The following is a 16,820-nucleotide window of genomic DNA, read 5'->3' as shown; positions in this document are numbered from 1 at the left end:
GGTTTTCTCATCTCTACTTTTTCTCTACCTCACTATTCCAAATACATTTGTTTCTGTTAAGGACAAAAGTGCAGATGAGTCACTGCTAGCTGGAGTGGAAAGGATTTTCTAGAATTCATTTATATATATATTTCATGATATGACCATCCTAATATTCTAATTCTGGTAAATTATGGGTAGAAAACTTGGTGGGAGAAGAAAGTCACTCAAAACAATCTGAAGTGGCAGGATGGTAGGAGCTCATTTTGCAGAGATATTTTGCAAAGTTAATCCATTCATTCAACAAATGATTAGAGATCCCATACAATAGGCTAAGCCTCCTTTAGAGGAGACAGCAATAAATAAAGAAAATATAATGGACCCTCATAGAGCATAGAGGCTAGCAGGAAAAAGAGACATTTAAAAAGTAATTATGTGATAGGTTTGGATTTCATACCAAGGGCAATAGGAAGCCATCTCAGGGTGTTAAGCATAGGAGTAGAGTAAGAAGAAGAAATTTGTATTTTTAAAACAGTTCACTCTGCATGTAGAACAGTGTGAGACTAGAGAAGAGACTTTGGTAGCAATGCAGGCAAAAGATGGATGTGGCAAGGAATAGGGTGGTGGTAGTAAGGATAGAAAGTCTTAGACAGAACTGGGATATTTAGGAGATAGAGTCAAGATAATTTGTTGCTTGAATGGATGAGTATAGGGGTAGACGTTGGGAAAAGGGAGAAGAGGAAGCTAAGAGGATGGTGAGACCAGAAATAAGTGGACAGCCATGGTGACGTTCTGTGCATCTCCAGGTCCAGGTGAGCCAACAAAAGGAAACTTCCAATTGGGACCCATCACCAGCTTTCATAGCAAATACTCACACCAGCTTGACTATAATTATGATTTTTGTGCCCCTTGCCCCAAGCAGAGTAACATCAGCACAAGTTAACTAAATGAATGAATTAGGATTGTTGACTGATGTCTTCACTCCTTCTCTTACTTCCTTCCCTCCTGCTGTGCCCCCATCAAGGAGTCTTCCATTTCCCCAGAAGATGATGAGTGCTGGGAAGAAGGATTATTTATTGAGATGGAATACTGGTATCCCAAATGAAGATACACTCCCAGAACTGTACATTCAAAGTCTTTCTTGGGCTTGGATTTGTCCGTGGAGAGATTCTGACAGGAGATCTTGACACAAGGATCTCAGAGCTGGGTGGGAAGGGGAGGAGAGACTTGGCAAGGGATCACTGGCGTTGCTTCTGGTAGTTTGCTGGTAATTGTTTTGTATTGCCTATGCCTATTTAACACTTCTTCATTACTCTCTCTTTATAAACTACAGGCGTCTCTTCTTTAGAATTTGTTTGTCATTTATGGCCTTCATCACGTCGACAGATTTCTTTTTATGGGCAATGAACTCAAGAATGAAAGGGAGAGAGAGGAGCCTGGGCTAGGTTTGGGGGTACTCTTACATTAATTCACCATCACTAAAGGGTAGTGCTTCATATAGTTCTCCATCATTTCCAACATTATTACACCCTTCTGAAGTTGTTTATCCTCTGACAAAATGAAAGTACACAACCTCTCGCCAAATAAATTGGTTAAATATAACCAATGTTCCTACAGTGCACAACCAACACAGCATTTCCTCTGAGTAATGTTGCTTTTGTGGATTAGTCTGCATTTATAATAGGAAAACATTGTTACCCTCTGATGAATAGCAGAAATTTGAGTCTCCTGACACGTCATCTACCTGGGCTGGTAAATGGCAGCACATACAGCCTGGACAGAGGAACAATTACAAATGATATCTTAATAACCTGGAGATGGCACTGACTCAAATCAAATTATTCATGGTGCTGGTAAAGTTCTATCACACGGAGAATATTCCGAGAATGGGAAGGCAGAAAAGTGCCTATGCCAAACATTACAAGTTTAAAAGAAATATCGCCTCTTGAGAGAAGACTAAATATAGAGCTTACCTCTGAGTGGAGGAGAAATTTTGGGCTCCGGCCTGATTCGTTCAGAGCCAAAGTCAAAAGTCTGGCTTTCTTCACTACTGTTTCCATCTTCAATTCCATCAACAATCCTGTTTAAAATAAAATAAATTGGTTAGTTGTCCATTTATACTTATGGCTTCCAGTGTTTCTAGAAAACTTAAAAAAATTGTGTTAAATTTCTAAATTCTAGACACTCTAGAGCTGTGCTATCCAATATGGTAGCCATTAGCCTTATACAGCTGTTGAGCACCTGAAAGGTGGCTCGTACAGATTGAGATGTGATGTAAGCATAAAATACACACTGGATTTTGAAGTTTTCAGAAAAAAAAGTAAATTATTTCATTAGTAATTTTTATATTGTTTACATTTAAAATGATAATAATTGGGGCATATTGAGTTAAATAAAATATATTATTAAAATTAATTTCACTTGTGTGTGTGATTTTTTTTTTTACTTTTTAAAAATGAGGCTACTAGAAAATTTAAAATTACATATGTGGCTCATAATTTTAGCTTACACTAGATTTCTATTGGACAGCAATGCTATAGAATTTAGAATCTTACATATTTTCAGATTCAAAAGCTTAAGAGAAAGTTCTCTTAACTAAATTAATATTAAATCACTATTCTATCCAGATTGAAAATGTTTTACCCTAATGATTACAGCATCACAGAAAATAACTTAGATGACACCTTTAGTCTGGACTTGGACAAAACTAAAGTGAGAGTTGAAGAATCATATTTAAATTATTATTAGGACTTTAGCTAGTTTTATTTCTTGGTAAATAATATCTAACTCACTCATCATTAAAAAAAAAAGACAAGTCTATTGTAGAAAATGTAAACATAAATGTAACAAAAATCAGGAAATAAAAAATCACCTGTAATCTACCACTACTGTTCACATTTTAGTGTATGTCCTTAAAATCTTTTTTTATATATATACATTTTTTTCCACGTAAAAAGAAAATGTGGGGGGGCCGGCCCAGTGGCATAGCAGTTAAGTTCTTGTGCTCTGCTTCGGCAGCCCGTGGTTTGCAGGTTTAGATCTTAGGTGCAGACCTACGCACCGCTTATCAAGCCATGCTGTGGCAAGTGTCCCACATATAAAATAGAGGAAGATGAGCACAGATGTTAGCTCAGGCCAACCTTCTCAGCAAAAAGAGGAGGATTGGCAACAGATGTTAGCTCAGGGCTAACCTTCCTCACCAAAAAAAAAGAAAAGAAAGAAAATGTGTTCTTTTTACAAGTATGGGATCAATTGTACATAAATCTTTCTTTTCCAGCTCTGATACATTTTCTCCCTATTTAAAATTTATTATTTTTAATTTTATTAAAAATTTAGGAAGGAGCAGAGTTAAGCAATGTTTTTAAATTACCATCTCCAACTGAATTCCTGAACTTTTAATGTCCACCTACTTTTCACTAAGCCTGTTTTGCTTATTTTTTTTTTAATATTCTCCCTAAATGGATAAATTGTGTTCTTCAAATGAATAATTAAATATATTGTATATTAGAAAGATCACTTGCCTTCCAAGTAGAAAAACAGAATTTGGATCCAGATTTCAGAACTTAATTTATGAGATTTTGGACAAAATACTTAACCTTCAAGTTTCACTTCTTACATCCTTATAGTAGAAATAATATGAACTACTTTATAGGATTCCTGAGAGGACTAAACGCAAGGGTGAATGTGAAGTTACCTAGCAGAGTACATGGAACTAGGAAACACTCAATATGTTTTTTTCTTGCTTCTATTCATTATTCCCCATCTGTTGGTTGTCCTACTGTGGTGGCTGCGTGTTGCTGTGATGCTGAAAGCTATGTCACCAGAGCTTCAAATAACAGCAGGGTCACCCATGGGGGACAGGTTTCAGCGAGCTTCCAAATTAAGACAGACTAGGAAGAAGGGACTGGCCACCCACTTCCGAAAAAACTGGCCATGGAAACCATATGAATGACAGTGGAGCATTGTCTGATATAGCACCGGAAGGTGAGAGGATGGCGCAAAAACCTGGGCAGGGTTCCACTCTGCTGTACCCAGGGTCACTAGGAGTCAGAATTGACAAGATGGCACTAATAAAAATTCATTACTCAGCTGTGATGTGATTTTTACTATTGCTTTTATGCACCTTCCTACTCCTTTCACATTTCCTGAGTCAGGATATTTTACCCTCTCTATCACTTTTGGTGGGTCCTAAAGCAAATTGTTTTTCACTGTGATGTGATTTTTACTATTGCTTTTGTGCACCATCCCACTCTTTTCACGTTTTCTGAGTCAGGATGTTTTACCTTTTCTATCACTTTTAATGGTTCCTAAAGTAAATTTTGTTTTTAATTAAAAATAGAGCCATGCCATGTTACCTACTGAAGAGGTCAGAAACAAAACTACGCTTTGGTCATCTAAAATAATGAAGCAACTCGTACGAAAAATGAAAATCAGCACTTCATTTCCTTCATAATTTCATCTCATGGTTTCATAAAACTATTGGTAAGATCAGATATTGAGGGGATAACATCAATAGACTTTGTTCCATCTATTTTATTTTCATTATAAATTTATAAATTATAAAATTACAACGCAGAAATATACATTTATAATAATAGCGCTAAATGGATGAAGAGAGTAGAAAAGGAATTCTGAATATTTAATGGACCCTTTTGAGAATATGACTAAATCTATTTATTTTCATACTGCATGCACCCTCACATAGAGGCAGAAATTGCACACAAAATTCAGGAAAGCTAAAGATCCCAGGCTAGGAACCTGTGCCATAGGAAGGCCCAGAAGGCTGAATAATTTACTGGCCAGATTCTAGTCTCAATAAAAGGCAGCCATTTTCACCTGGGAAAGAATTACATGATGTGAATTCTTACCTTGGACTGAGGTCTGGGGGTCCAGCACTATTCAAAGTTGAAAGCTGCAATTTCAAGTTCTTCTCTTTCCTCTTACCATGGTTAGGGGGGTCAGCTTCCTGTTTGGTTTTTGGGGAATTTGTACTGGAGACTCTGATAGGTGAGTGAAATGGCACTGTTCCTGAGGCCAGCTGCTTCAAGCTCAAGCCGAGATAGCTTTTATTGCTTCCAACCTTCTTGCTGCGTGAAGAGGAGGATCCCCTGGTGTAGATGGGAGAGAGGGAGACTGTCTCCTCTTCCTCCTCCTCCTCCTCTTCCTCATCTTCCACAATGGATGGGAGTCTCTTATTGATGCTGCCATTTCCCTTGGGCTCTGACTAAATCAGTGGATAACATAGATTAGTACAGATGGCAAAGACCTCTTGAGAGGTATAACACTCATGCTGGAGGCCCCATCCTAACAAAGTCAAATTCCTTAAAGACTAACTTCTCATTAAAACCAAAGACGTTGCAGATTTTGCTATTATTTGGTTGGGTCTTAACAGTCTCCCCATTTCTGATCTTCCCCAGGCTTACTTGCCCTGCTTTCCTGGTGTTAGCCCACCAACCCTTCTCTTAGCCTTTTAAACTCTTTTGGTGGAGATCTGTGTTAAACATGCATTTTACCAGGTTTGCTTCTAGATTTTAATCAGCCTGTCACTGTGTTGTATGTGATGGCATGCTCTTAGGAATAAAGACATTTTCAATTTTACTGGAAGGTCTTGGGCCTTGTTATTTTAAAGTTATAGGGTTTTCAGTGGACCTTGATGTGGAGATCAACCAGCCAAGTTATATTATCCTCGAGAATAAAAATCTTTCCTATTTTGGATCACACAGATGGAAGAAGACCAGAAGCGTCCTCAGTTACTCTGCTCCCTGTTCTCCTTGTTCTTACAAGTTACTTGGCAGGAAATGGAGCAAACGATTTGATCTGCTCCCCTTGAAGAGCCTCGGGAAAAGAAGGAGAAAGTCTTGCCAAACCCCATTCTAGAACTCTTGACTGGAGTCATTCAACCTTATAGGCTAAGAAGAAGCAAGAGAGAGGATGGGAAAGGACAACGGAGGTAATGATGGAGAGGCAGGGCAGAAAGAACAGCAGAGGGTAAGCTGGCGGCCCTCAACAGAGTCACTGTACGAGTGTGTGATTCTTGCTCTGCCCTAGGTGTGGCTTCCCTGCTCCAAAAGATCCATTCATTTTTCTGTGCCTCAGTTTCTTTTGAGGATACAATCACTTATACCTGCTCATCAATAATTTCTAATGAAAATAAGATAACCAACTCAAAAGATCTAAGAAAGCTATTTAAATCTCATGAACTGTCATGGTTATTACTTCATCTTACTGTACGGTTCCTTGGTATATATGGATTTTACTATAACAGTTATAATGATAGATATAACAAAAAATGTACTTGAACCTATGGTGACTTACAGGCAATAGTCCAGTCAGTTTAGGCCATAGCTGCTAAGGTTAATTTACTCATGAAATATTTTTGTATTTTAATCTTAATGGCTCAAAATTTTTTTTTTTTTTTTTTTTTTTTTTTTGTGAGGAAGACCAGCCCTGAGCTAACATCCATGCTAATCCTCCTCTTTTTGCTGAGGGAGACCGGCCCTGAGCTAACATCTATTGCCAATCCTCCTCCTTTTTTTTTTTCCCCTTTTTCTCCCCAAACCCAGTAGATAGTTGTATGTCATAGTTGCACATCCTGCTAGTTGCCGTACGTGGGACACGGCCTCAGCATGGCCGGACAAGCGGTGCGACGGTGTGCGCCCGGCATCCGAACCCGGGCCGCCAGTATCGGAGCGCGCGCACTTAACTGCTAAGCCACGGGGCCGGCCCTCAACATTTCTTGAGGAAATGTCATTATTAGACTTATCTTTCCAACTAGATATGATTATTTTAATCAATGGTGATGCCATTAGTTCTTTATTGGGATAGTCATAGTTTTGCTTTTATTTGTTGTTTGTTTTATACAATATTCTAAAATGCAGTGTTTTTAACAAAAGTTGGACCCACAAGGAATTTCAGGGATACATTTGTATACTAGTATTGTAGAATGGAAAAATTAGCTCACCCAGCTGAACGTACAACAGGGCAAAATTTTCAAAGCAGTGAAAAACAATGAGTGCATTCTCTAATTGGATTTCTGTGTACATTTGCATTGGCAATTTAATCATTCTTTTGTTTCAAGGAGGCTCCATTGTCCCTAATAGAATCCTACGACTAATAACCTATAGTGTTTGTACTTCTGCAAGTTAAATTTCATACTTCCATTTTGTTGCGGAGACTTGGCACCTTAGACAAGTTGCTCAGATACTGACTCTTGTGACCAAGGCAGCCAACATTACTTAAGCCAGGAATTAATTAATTACCCCACCTACCATTATTGCAGGCAGGACTCAAATTTATTTCATTATTAAACACCCAGCCCCACATGCAGCCTCTATGCAGGAGTATCAGTTACTTTCTTCAGGCCAGCTATATAGAAACACCTACTTCCCTTGTGTAGCTGGATTCACCTGTGTAAACACTACTGTAGAGTTCAACCACAGATCCCTTCCTTCTCTTCTACTCACCCCTTCATTCTCTCTTGACAAATGCTTCCACGAGGGCAATGAGGTTTTTATACCCAGTCAAAGAAATCTCTAATTTAGTGCATGACATTTTGCTGAGATAGTCATGTCAAAATCATAAATGACTAGAGTTGGGGCAGGCCCCAGGGCGTAACGGTTAAGTGCGCACACTCCGCTGCTGGCGGCCCAGGTTGGGATCCTGGGCGCACACCGAGGCACCGCTTGTCAGGCCATGCTGTGGCGGCGTCCCATGTAAAGTGGAGGAAGATGGGCACAGATGTTAGCCCAGGGCCAGTCTTCCTCAACAAAAAGAGGAAGATTGGCATTGATGTTAGCTCAGGGCTGATCTTCCTCACACACGCACACAAAAAAATCATAAATGACTAGAGTCGATCAAACCTGCCTTGACTAAAGAGGAAGCAGAACAAAGTCTAGTAGCTGAATGGAAGGATTTTTGGTCACACAGTCCTAGAAGTCCTGTGACTTTCTACCTATAACCTTGGTCAAGTAATATAATTGTTTAAAGCCTTGGTTTCCTCACCTGTAAATTGGGAATAGTGTGAGGAAAAAGTAAATATTAGACAACGGAAATAAAGCACTCAGCAAAAAGCATAGAAAATGCTTAATAAATGCTTCCTCTTGTGATGATGATGATGCTCATGAAGAAAATGGAAACATTTACATCAGGGCAGGTGCTATGGAGAATGCTGGTTATATCCTTTTTACATAATCTCCTCTTCTTTCTTAGTTAACAGAACTCTTATCAACAACACACCCTGCTCAAAGATCACATTTTTCAGTTTCCCTTGCTACTTGGTTTCGTCATGAGGCTGTTCTGGGATGATGGCATGTAAGTGGACAGGTTATAAGGAATTTTAGGCAGGTTCCTAGAAAGAGGGGAGCTTCTATCTCACTCTTCCACATTTCTTTGATTTCTAGTCTGGAATATGGATGAAATGGATGGATCTCCAGCAGTCATCTTAGAGAACGAGGAGATCTTGAAGAATGAAGCCATGTGTTGAGGATGACGGAGCAGAAAGAAGGAGGCTTGGAACCCTATTGACACATTGTTATATTGCCCACTTCTAGACTTGTCCATGAGAGAGAAATAAACATAAACTGTCTTAAAAGTCCTGCTATTCTGCTAGTTTTAATATTGCAAGTGAACCTCAGCCTAAATTACACATAAGATTTTTTTTTGAAAGTTAAAGATAGTATATTCTTGGGAGGGATGTTCATTTTCAGAGTGCTGTAAATTGGTGAGGAATTCAAATTGGTAAATACAAAAGAAGGCTAAATATCTCTTCATGAGAATGAGAACACAGGAAAGGTCTGGGGGAAAAGGGGTACAATAGTGAGAGAATGCTGCCAGTTGAGAAGCATTGAAACATAATAACCATTTTGCTAGTTCCTGAGGAGGGATTTTGTAGAGATGAGAGAGAAAAGACAACTAGTGCCAGAGAGAAACTTGGTTGAAAGGACTGAGATGTTTTAAGAAGTTTCCCAACAGTATTAAAAGTAAACCCTGTTTGCTCCATCCTCAACCATCTTTAGTAAATTATCAATGTCTTTGTAATGCGTTATGTCATTGGATTTATTTGTGTGGCTCTGTATGCATTTTGTGTGCAGTTTGTATGTGAATGCACGTGTGTGAAAGCTGGGTACTGCTTCAAGAAGAGTACAGAGCAAGAAAAGGAGGTGTTTATAGGGTTCCTGTCACAGGATTATAGTAATAAAAATCTAGGTAATAAATAAACAAATCACTGTTCCTTCGGGAAAGTTTTCCGTGAAATTAGAGGATACTTAAAAGTTGGGATTGTCTTAGGAGCTCAAGTGAAACTACTTCCAGAATATCTCTGAACCCTGTTTTTTACATTATAGATAATAATGCTGCACCACCAACTGGATACTTACAAGAAAACATTTGACTACTAATTTTAAACACAATGAAAGTACTTCTAAGATCAATACCTCAGGACTTTGCTACTTTCAGTAGGTTTTGGTGACAAACTACTTTTCAGCAACAACAATAAAACCTTTAAATAAAGACACGAGTTTCAATACTTCTCTATTCCCAAACTCAAGAAAGTCAGTCACCACATCTCTCGCTGGGAAGTGTATTAGGGAAAGTCAAAAATAAATACATAAAACTCTCAAGGGAGAGACAGATTTATTGGAAATCCTACAGATTTTAGACAAACATTTTACTCTTTGACAAAAGCCATACCTGCGAAATCGTAGATTTGTTCGATAATCTTGATATCACCTGAAAGAACAAACAAACAAGCAGAAGTTGTAACAATCATTTAAACCTCCCCAGGTGGCTTGGGACAGGGTACAGTGTAGGAAGCAGGGGAAAGAGATGCAAGTTCAGAGAGTGTGGGGGACAGCTGATCCACCTGTGTAGACCAGAGATGAGAAAATATCTCCTGAAAGATGCTGAAAACGCCTCCCACATCCCACCCTCTAGGAGCTCTACTGACTAGTCTGCGTCATAAGAAAAGGGAGCAGCAAATTGAATGTCTACTGCAAGACACCACGTCTAGGAGATAATGACTAAAATGGTGGGCTTATTGGTTATTTTCTGTCTTGTTGTTTCATTCACTCTCCTTTTGTTTTGTATCCCCTTATTCCTCTTGACTTTCCTTTTGCTAAATTCTCTCTTCCATAATTTTTCTCTCTGGCTCTGTGAAAACAGAAATCCATGGAATCTTTTCTTATTTAATCTCATTTCTTTCTTTTATCCACCTCCCCTTCTTACTTGAATATGGGCAAGGGTGATGGCTCCTTTCTGTCTCATTTCTGTTACTCACTATGATGTTCCTTGTGGACCAGGATTAAGTTCACTGAGGATCCTAATCCCCAATTTAATTGAATGTAAGATCCTGTTGATCGTAGAAAAGAAAACAATTCTGCCAATCAAATTGTGACATGCCATCCATTGTAAAACAGATCCCAATTTCAGAGATGCTAAAATCTGAAAACAAATGGGTAATGTAGAATCACTTAAGCTTGGGTCTCAGGACATATCTTGTATAAAATCAAACTGTGGTACCGTGGAGAGGTATATTTAAAAACATGCTCCTTCCATGATGTACAAAGAAGCTCTGGAAATTATGACATATCCTGAAAACCTGCTTCAGGTCTCATTCACATTGTTTTTTGCTCAAATACACTTCTTTCATTTTAAAGTGGTAAATAGATGCTATAAATTAACACAATTTTATTCACACACACACACACACAAAAACCTTGCACTTGAAAGTGATCTGCCTAGTAAGTGAGACATATTTGGTAATTCTGTCACCCTCTCACTGTTTATTTTTTCTAGATGATTAGGGAAATAGATGTTATTATTTATACAAATGCTGGCATCATTATCGCTGTACAAATATATGTTTCCTCAATGTTTAATTTTATCAAAGCCGTCAACCCATTCTACATCTGCTTAGTTGCCTAAATATGCATTAATCAGAAGCATTGTAGACATAAGTTTTGTAATAATTCCCTAAATGGTGACAAATGAAACAGCTGAATAATTAAAAATGTGAAAAATAAAACAAATTACAGTGCTGTTGCTACCGTGGTAGACACAAAAATGTGTTTTAAAAAGACTTCCAGTTACAGCTTGGATGAAAGAACATCCCAGTGGGATTCACAAAGCCTAAAGAGCTCCAGGTCAGAGATGCCCTCTGAGGCATAAGAGAAAGGTACTGGCCTGAGAGTCTTCTGATTTGGACGTGACTCCCAGCTCCCTGGTTTACTACTAGTACGAGTGCTGTCAAGTTGCTGCATCCCAAGATTATTTTCCTATATCAGTGCTCCTCAAACTTATATGTGCACACAAATCACCCAGGGCTCTCACTAAAGTGCAGGTTCTGATTCAGGAGGTCTGGGGTGGGGCCTGAGACTCTGCATTTCTAATGAGTTCCCAGATAATATTGATGTTGCTGGCCCATGGGGCACACTTTGAGTAGCAAGATCTCATAACCAACATCACTGTTATTATCATCCTATCGCCTATCAATCCAGTAAGTATTCACTATGTGATCAGCACCCTGACAAATGCTCGCTAGCCATATGTCCATTAATTTTCGTTGCAGTCCTATGCGGTAAGTATTCGTCATATAGCCAGCACTACTGTGATAAGCTCTCTGAATAAATCACTTCATTTACATATAGCATTAATCACAAGTATTTAAAAAGAGTGCCATGACATATTCATTCTATTGACTAACCCTTCATGCTGATCCAGATTCTGCAAAGTGCAGAGAATATTAGTTTAACTGAAAGTCAGTTTTTTAAAGCTAGAAGTGACCCTAAAGAGTGTCTGCTACAATGGTGTGCACCCCAGGCAAATAAAAGAATGTTTTGAAAAGCATTCCTAAAAATATCAGATTCCAGAGGACCAACTTCAGCAAGTCTCTTTCAGTCGGCAGAGGTGGGGCCTGGGTCTCCAGGTCAGGTTTGAAACCACAGCGTTAGTCCCACTCTCTAGCTAGAGATGTGGAAACTGTGGCCCAAGAAGATGAGATAACTTGCCCAATTCCTACATCAAGTTAGTGGCAGAACCTCTACCATGCAGAGGCCATGCATCCTGACTCTCCACACACCATACACAGAATCATAAGTTGTCTCAGTTACCTCCTCCAGCAGTTAATGCTGTTCCTCGGGCCATAAGACTAAATGCCTGACGTATTGTAGAATTTAATCTGGCACAGGGTTTGAGGATTGCCACAAAGCAGACCCAAAAAATTCATGATATTAAGTCACCCAAGCACCTCTTTAACCTTTTCTGAGTCACAGATCTTTCAGGAAATCTGATGAATTCTAGGCATTCTCTTTCCAGGAAAAAGAAATGCATGGATACAACCTTTGGATGGAAAACATTTATCGATCCCATGTTCTTGTTCCAGCAATTAGAATAAAACTCAAATGTTTTGAAAGTTTTGAAGAAGGCAGTCTTTTCCAATTTTGAGTCCCTCCCTCAGGAAACTTTTACTCCTTTTAGACAGTAGAAAGAACCGCTGGTAATCTCTGATAGGGATAAGTAGGAAAAAAAAGAAGGAAGTAATAGAGATGGGGAAGATAAAAGGGAAGTAAATCTGACATAAAAGAAGGAATGGAGGCCGTTGCAATAAAGTCTGGAGAGAGATAAAGGAGCTTGAGGGTCAGCCCACCCAGACCATAGAATTGTACCCTTTAGTCTGTCAGAACAGAATAAGCCACATGTGGGCAAGAAGGACTGAGGATATATCTTGGCATAAGGTTATTATGAACAGAGGTAAGGCTTTACAACCTTGTAGACTGGGAGAGAAACACATTATCAGCTATGGTAAGTTGGTTTAAAAAGTTTCCACATAGTTTTTCTTCTTTTCTCCTTTCCCTCTAAAATACTCTATCCCTCTGTAAGTCCAGTGGAAACTGAGATGGAGAACTCTATAACTGCAAAAATACTGCCCACTAGCTTGGAGAACCAGAAGAGGAATATTAGTCTCTTATAATCATACATCTGCTACAAAAAAGTAAAACAAATTCACAATCTTGTTTTTTTTTAACTGTAAAGAAGGCCTCAAAATTCTACTATTGAGCTTGAATTGCAAATGGAAATCAAACATACTAAAATTAATGGTAATTTTAGGTGTGAAAAATACCATTGTACTTTCTAATGTTGTCTATTTTACTAAATGAAGACATTTCTATAAGAGAGTTCATAGGCTCATACCCGATCTTGGCCATCCAACTCATCTTTTCTTAAGTTCTTAAATTCCTCAACAGGAAATTTTTCTGCTATTAGGATTTTCATGAATTCTCTTGGTTGGGAAATAAGCTGTTTGATTTCTTTCAACTATTTCCTCCACCCTTTAAAATGCCTCTGAATTCTGACAGATGGTACTATGATAATAAGGTTTGGGGCCTCAGCCTTTCATGCCAAGGCCCCACGTTCAGAAATAGCTTGAGTGGTTTTTCAGTGGTGGGGAGTCATTATCAATAAACTCTCCTTACTCTCAAGTTCTTTTCAAGAGGCCATACCACCAAGAAATTGGCTACTATGAGGCAGGAAGGAAGCAAATATGAATGGAATCCACCACATGGACCTAGGAATCCTAAACTGTAAACCCATGGATCAGAGGCCCAAGGAAGGTAGGAAATCTATTTCCATTGTTTACTTGGTCCATAGGCCAGAATTATAAGCCCCTGAGTCTGCAAATGTCCCCTCAACTATGGAATCTCATAAGACACTAAAGTGCTCTGGTAGGAATGTTATCCACAGATGATTGCTCAATTGGGAAATGAGATGTGAATTACAAGGCTCTTCCTTCTGACTGATTCATGACATCCTCTGCTTTGTTAATAATGCCACATTGATTAAGTCACAAAGCAGATTGAAGGAACATGTGTTCTCATTCAGAAAAAGGGATTATCACATATTTTATCTTGTTCACTGGACAGCAACATTACCAGGATTGGTGGTTTTTTTGGGATAAAAAGAATATGAATAAAGGATACTTGTAAATAACCCTATAATTCACATAGTTAAAATGTCCACTCTTACAAAACTATAAATAATTGTCATATAATACAAGCAAGTAACATATCAATAGGTCTCATTTTCATTTCTAATTTGCTTCTTTCTTATACAGACTCAAGCAGAGGTGTCATTAAGTAGTGAGTGACACCAATGGCAGGTGGCAGATGGGAGGAGTAATTGGAAACCTCTGGAGAAAGGATAGGCTTTGAATAAGGGAGCATTCCTTTTCAACTAAACAATTCTGAGAGTTTACCACCATTCAGCCTAGAGGAGAGATTTTTGAGGCTGGTCTGAAACCCTAAGAGCGTAATACAGTTTCTATTGTTTCCTTTGCTTGCTTTATAACTTAGAAACAGAAATGAGATTTTAATGAAAAAACTGATGATTTTGACATTTCCCAATTTCACCCCGAGCCTTGAAGTCAACACAAACTATTAAGACTTAGAAGAGAATTCTCTTCCCTTAGGTAAATACTATTACTTCTGACACAGAAAGTACAAGTCAAGTAATCGAGTCCTGAATTTAGTGTGTATTGACTGCTAGAGAGGAGAATCAGCTACTGAGCCTATAGTATAGAAAGCACCACAAAAATTCTTCAGCAATGTATATTATGATGAAAAGTCTATGCGCCTGGGGATGGGACCCATTTAGAAGATAGTATAGCATAGTGGTTAAGAGTTGGGATTTTCCTAGTCCTGTCACGTATTAGCTATATGACCTTGGGAAGCATATTAATTGGGATAGGATAGGTAATGCTGCGGTAACAAATAATGTGCTAAATTTCAATTGCTTAACACGAAAGAATTTTATTTCTCATTCTTGTGCAGTTTGATGTGTGTCAAGCAGTTCTCCTCTAAGTCGTAAATTCAGGGACACAGGCTTCTTCTATTTTGTGGTTCTGCCATCATGTGGTCTCAGGATTGTCCTGGCATCATCCAGTTGGCAGCTCAGGAGAGGGGAGAGATAGTATGGGGAAGGCATACTGGGCATGTGACGGCCCCAGCCTAGAAGTGACATGTTACTTCTACTTACATTCTGTTGGTTGGAACCAGTGTCATGGTCAACATCAATCAAAATTCTGTGAGCTTTCATTTCTTCCTCTCAAAAATGCAATACTATCTAGAGTTGTTTTGAGGATTAATTGAGATATATACGTGTAAACTGAACAAATCCTGGAGACCCAGTTGGCCATATCTGGCATTGTGTCACATTAAGAGAAATGCAGTACAGCAACAGAAAATAATTTAAAAATACTTCTTGTTTTTTTTTATGTGTATCTTTCAAGAACCTTAAAGGCAATACTTTTGATAACCCACAGTAATACTTTTTAAAATTACCTTTCCTTTTCTATCTCATTAGCAATAACAAAGGTGCCTCTCTTTCAGTTCTCTCGTGGAAACTCTCTGTGGAGCCCTCCTGTTCACACTTCTCCAGTTCCTGCTTCCCTCTGGTCATAACACTCAACTTTCCCGCCAGAGGTGACTGGTAGGTGGCGCCATGCCTTCCAGGCCTCCTTTGTTTCTCCAGGGAGAGAAAGCCTGTGGACCCTGCTGGGCAGTGTTAAATCTCATCACTTCAACTTAATTATCCACAGGGAATCTCACATGGAATTCATGGTGAAAAAAATCCTCACATTTTTTGAACTTGAGTACTTGGTTCAGTGTCTGGCATAAAGAATAATTCATGTTAATAAGTGTTAATTATATTATTGTTGATACTGATTATGAAGAAACGATTTCTTTGAATTGAGATAGTGGGGAATAGAACATTATTAGTTAGGTAATGGATATCTAAATATTCACACAGATGGGTTTCTACAACTTGAAACTAAAATATATGTAGGACTCCTTAACAAAGAGGCCGTGAACTATTTTTTTTTTTTGGTGAGAAAGATTTGCCCTGAGCTAACCTCTGTGACAGTCTTCCTCTATTTTGTATGTGGGATGCCTCCACAGCATGGCTGGTGAGTGGAATAGGTCTGCGCCCAAGATCTGAACCTGTGAACCTGGGCCGCCGAAGTGGAGCACAAGGAACTTGAAATACTTGGCCACAGGGCCAGCGCCAGCCATAAACTTCTCAAACATGAGTTTTCTTCAAATTGTTCTCCTAGCAGAAGGGCCACAAAAACACACTCTTTACACAATACTAAGTGGAAGATTTTCTATAAAGTAATGGCTTGACCTTCTATTTTTTTCACTCTCAACCCCTCTGTCTGCTTCACGTAAATAAAATAAGGCATTTTCAAATTGTCCACGCCTATGAATACAGTCAATAAGACATTGACAATATATACAAATTAACTCAAGCACAATTTTAACTTCCTATCTCTGAATTCAAATGCATAAATTACAAGCCTTTGGAATTAAAAGAAAACCCAAAGGAATCCCTTGGTAATCATTTAAAAACTTGGAAAATGTAGGATGATTTTGAGGGAGAGAAAGTTATTTACTAATATGTGGTTCACATCATTCTAGAAAGATAAAGAGGAAAATACACACTATTATGTGAAGAAAACTAACTAGAAATCTCTCAACAATGACATACCGTTTTAAAGATTTCAGGCTTAAGGAGCTATGTACCAAACCAATGATTTAGGAGTTCAGCAGGCTAATCAGTGCTGAAAGAATTTACACAGTTTAAACTCATTATGTTGAGCTGAGATCCCATGCCCCACAATGACCCGCTTCTGATTAGGGTACAATGGCTCCTGGTTAGCCTGTAAAATCAGCTACTATGTAATTGTAAGGAAACACAATAGCTGATTTCATAAGATTTTCAGGATACATGCTGAGTACTTTGGTTCCAAACCAGGTCGGTGAAGAAAGATGCTGAATTTGGTGTGAGAAGTT

At 38.6% G+C, this 16,820-nt stretch overlaps 1 protein-coding gene across 1 annotated transcript in view; it reads right to left on the bottom strand.

Annotated features, from left to right (window-relative positions):
• The window catches only part of KCNH8 (potassium voltage-gated channel subfamily H member 8), a 369,427-nt gene that overhangs the window by 34,632 nt on the left and 317,975 nt on the right, over positions 1 to 16,820 (bottom strand). The window contains exons 12-14 of the mRNA XM_004419411.3: positions 9,667 to 9,705; positions 4,848 to 5,203; positions 1,953 to 2,059 (exon numbers count right to left, since the gene is read on the bottom strand). Coding sequence (XP_004419468.1) covers positions 1,953 to 2,059; positions 4,848 to 5,203; positions 9,667 to 9,705 — 502 coding nt within the window. The remainder of the gene's footprint in view (positions 1 to 1,952; positions 2,060 to 4,847; positions 5,204 to 9,666; positions 9,706 to 16,820) is intronic.

This window comes from Ceratotherium simum, chromosome 5 (genome assembly GCF_057802395.1).
Source record: "Ceratotherium simum simum isolate JZ-2026a chromosome 5, ASM5780239v1, whole genome shotgun sequence".
NCBI lineage: Eukaryota > Metazoa > Chordata > Mammalia > Perissodactyla > Rhinocerotidae > Ceratotherium > Ceratotherium simum.
The sequence above is the reverse complement of the archived record's forward strand: the minus strand, read 5'-3'. Positions and strand labels throughout refer to the sequence as shown.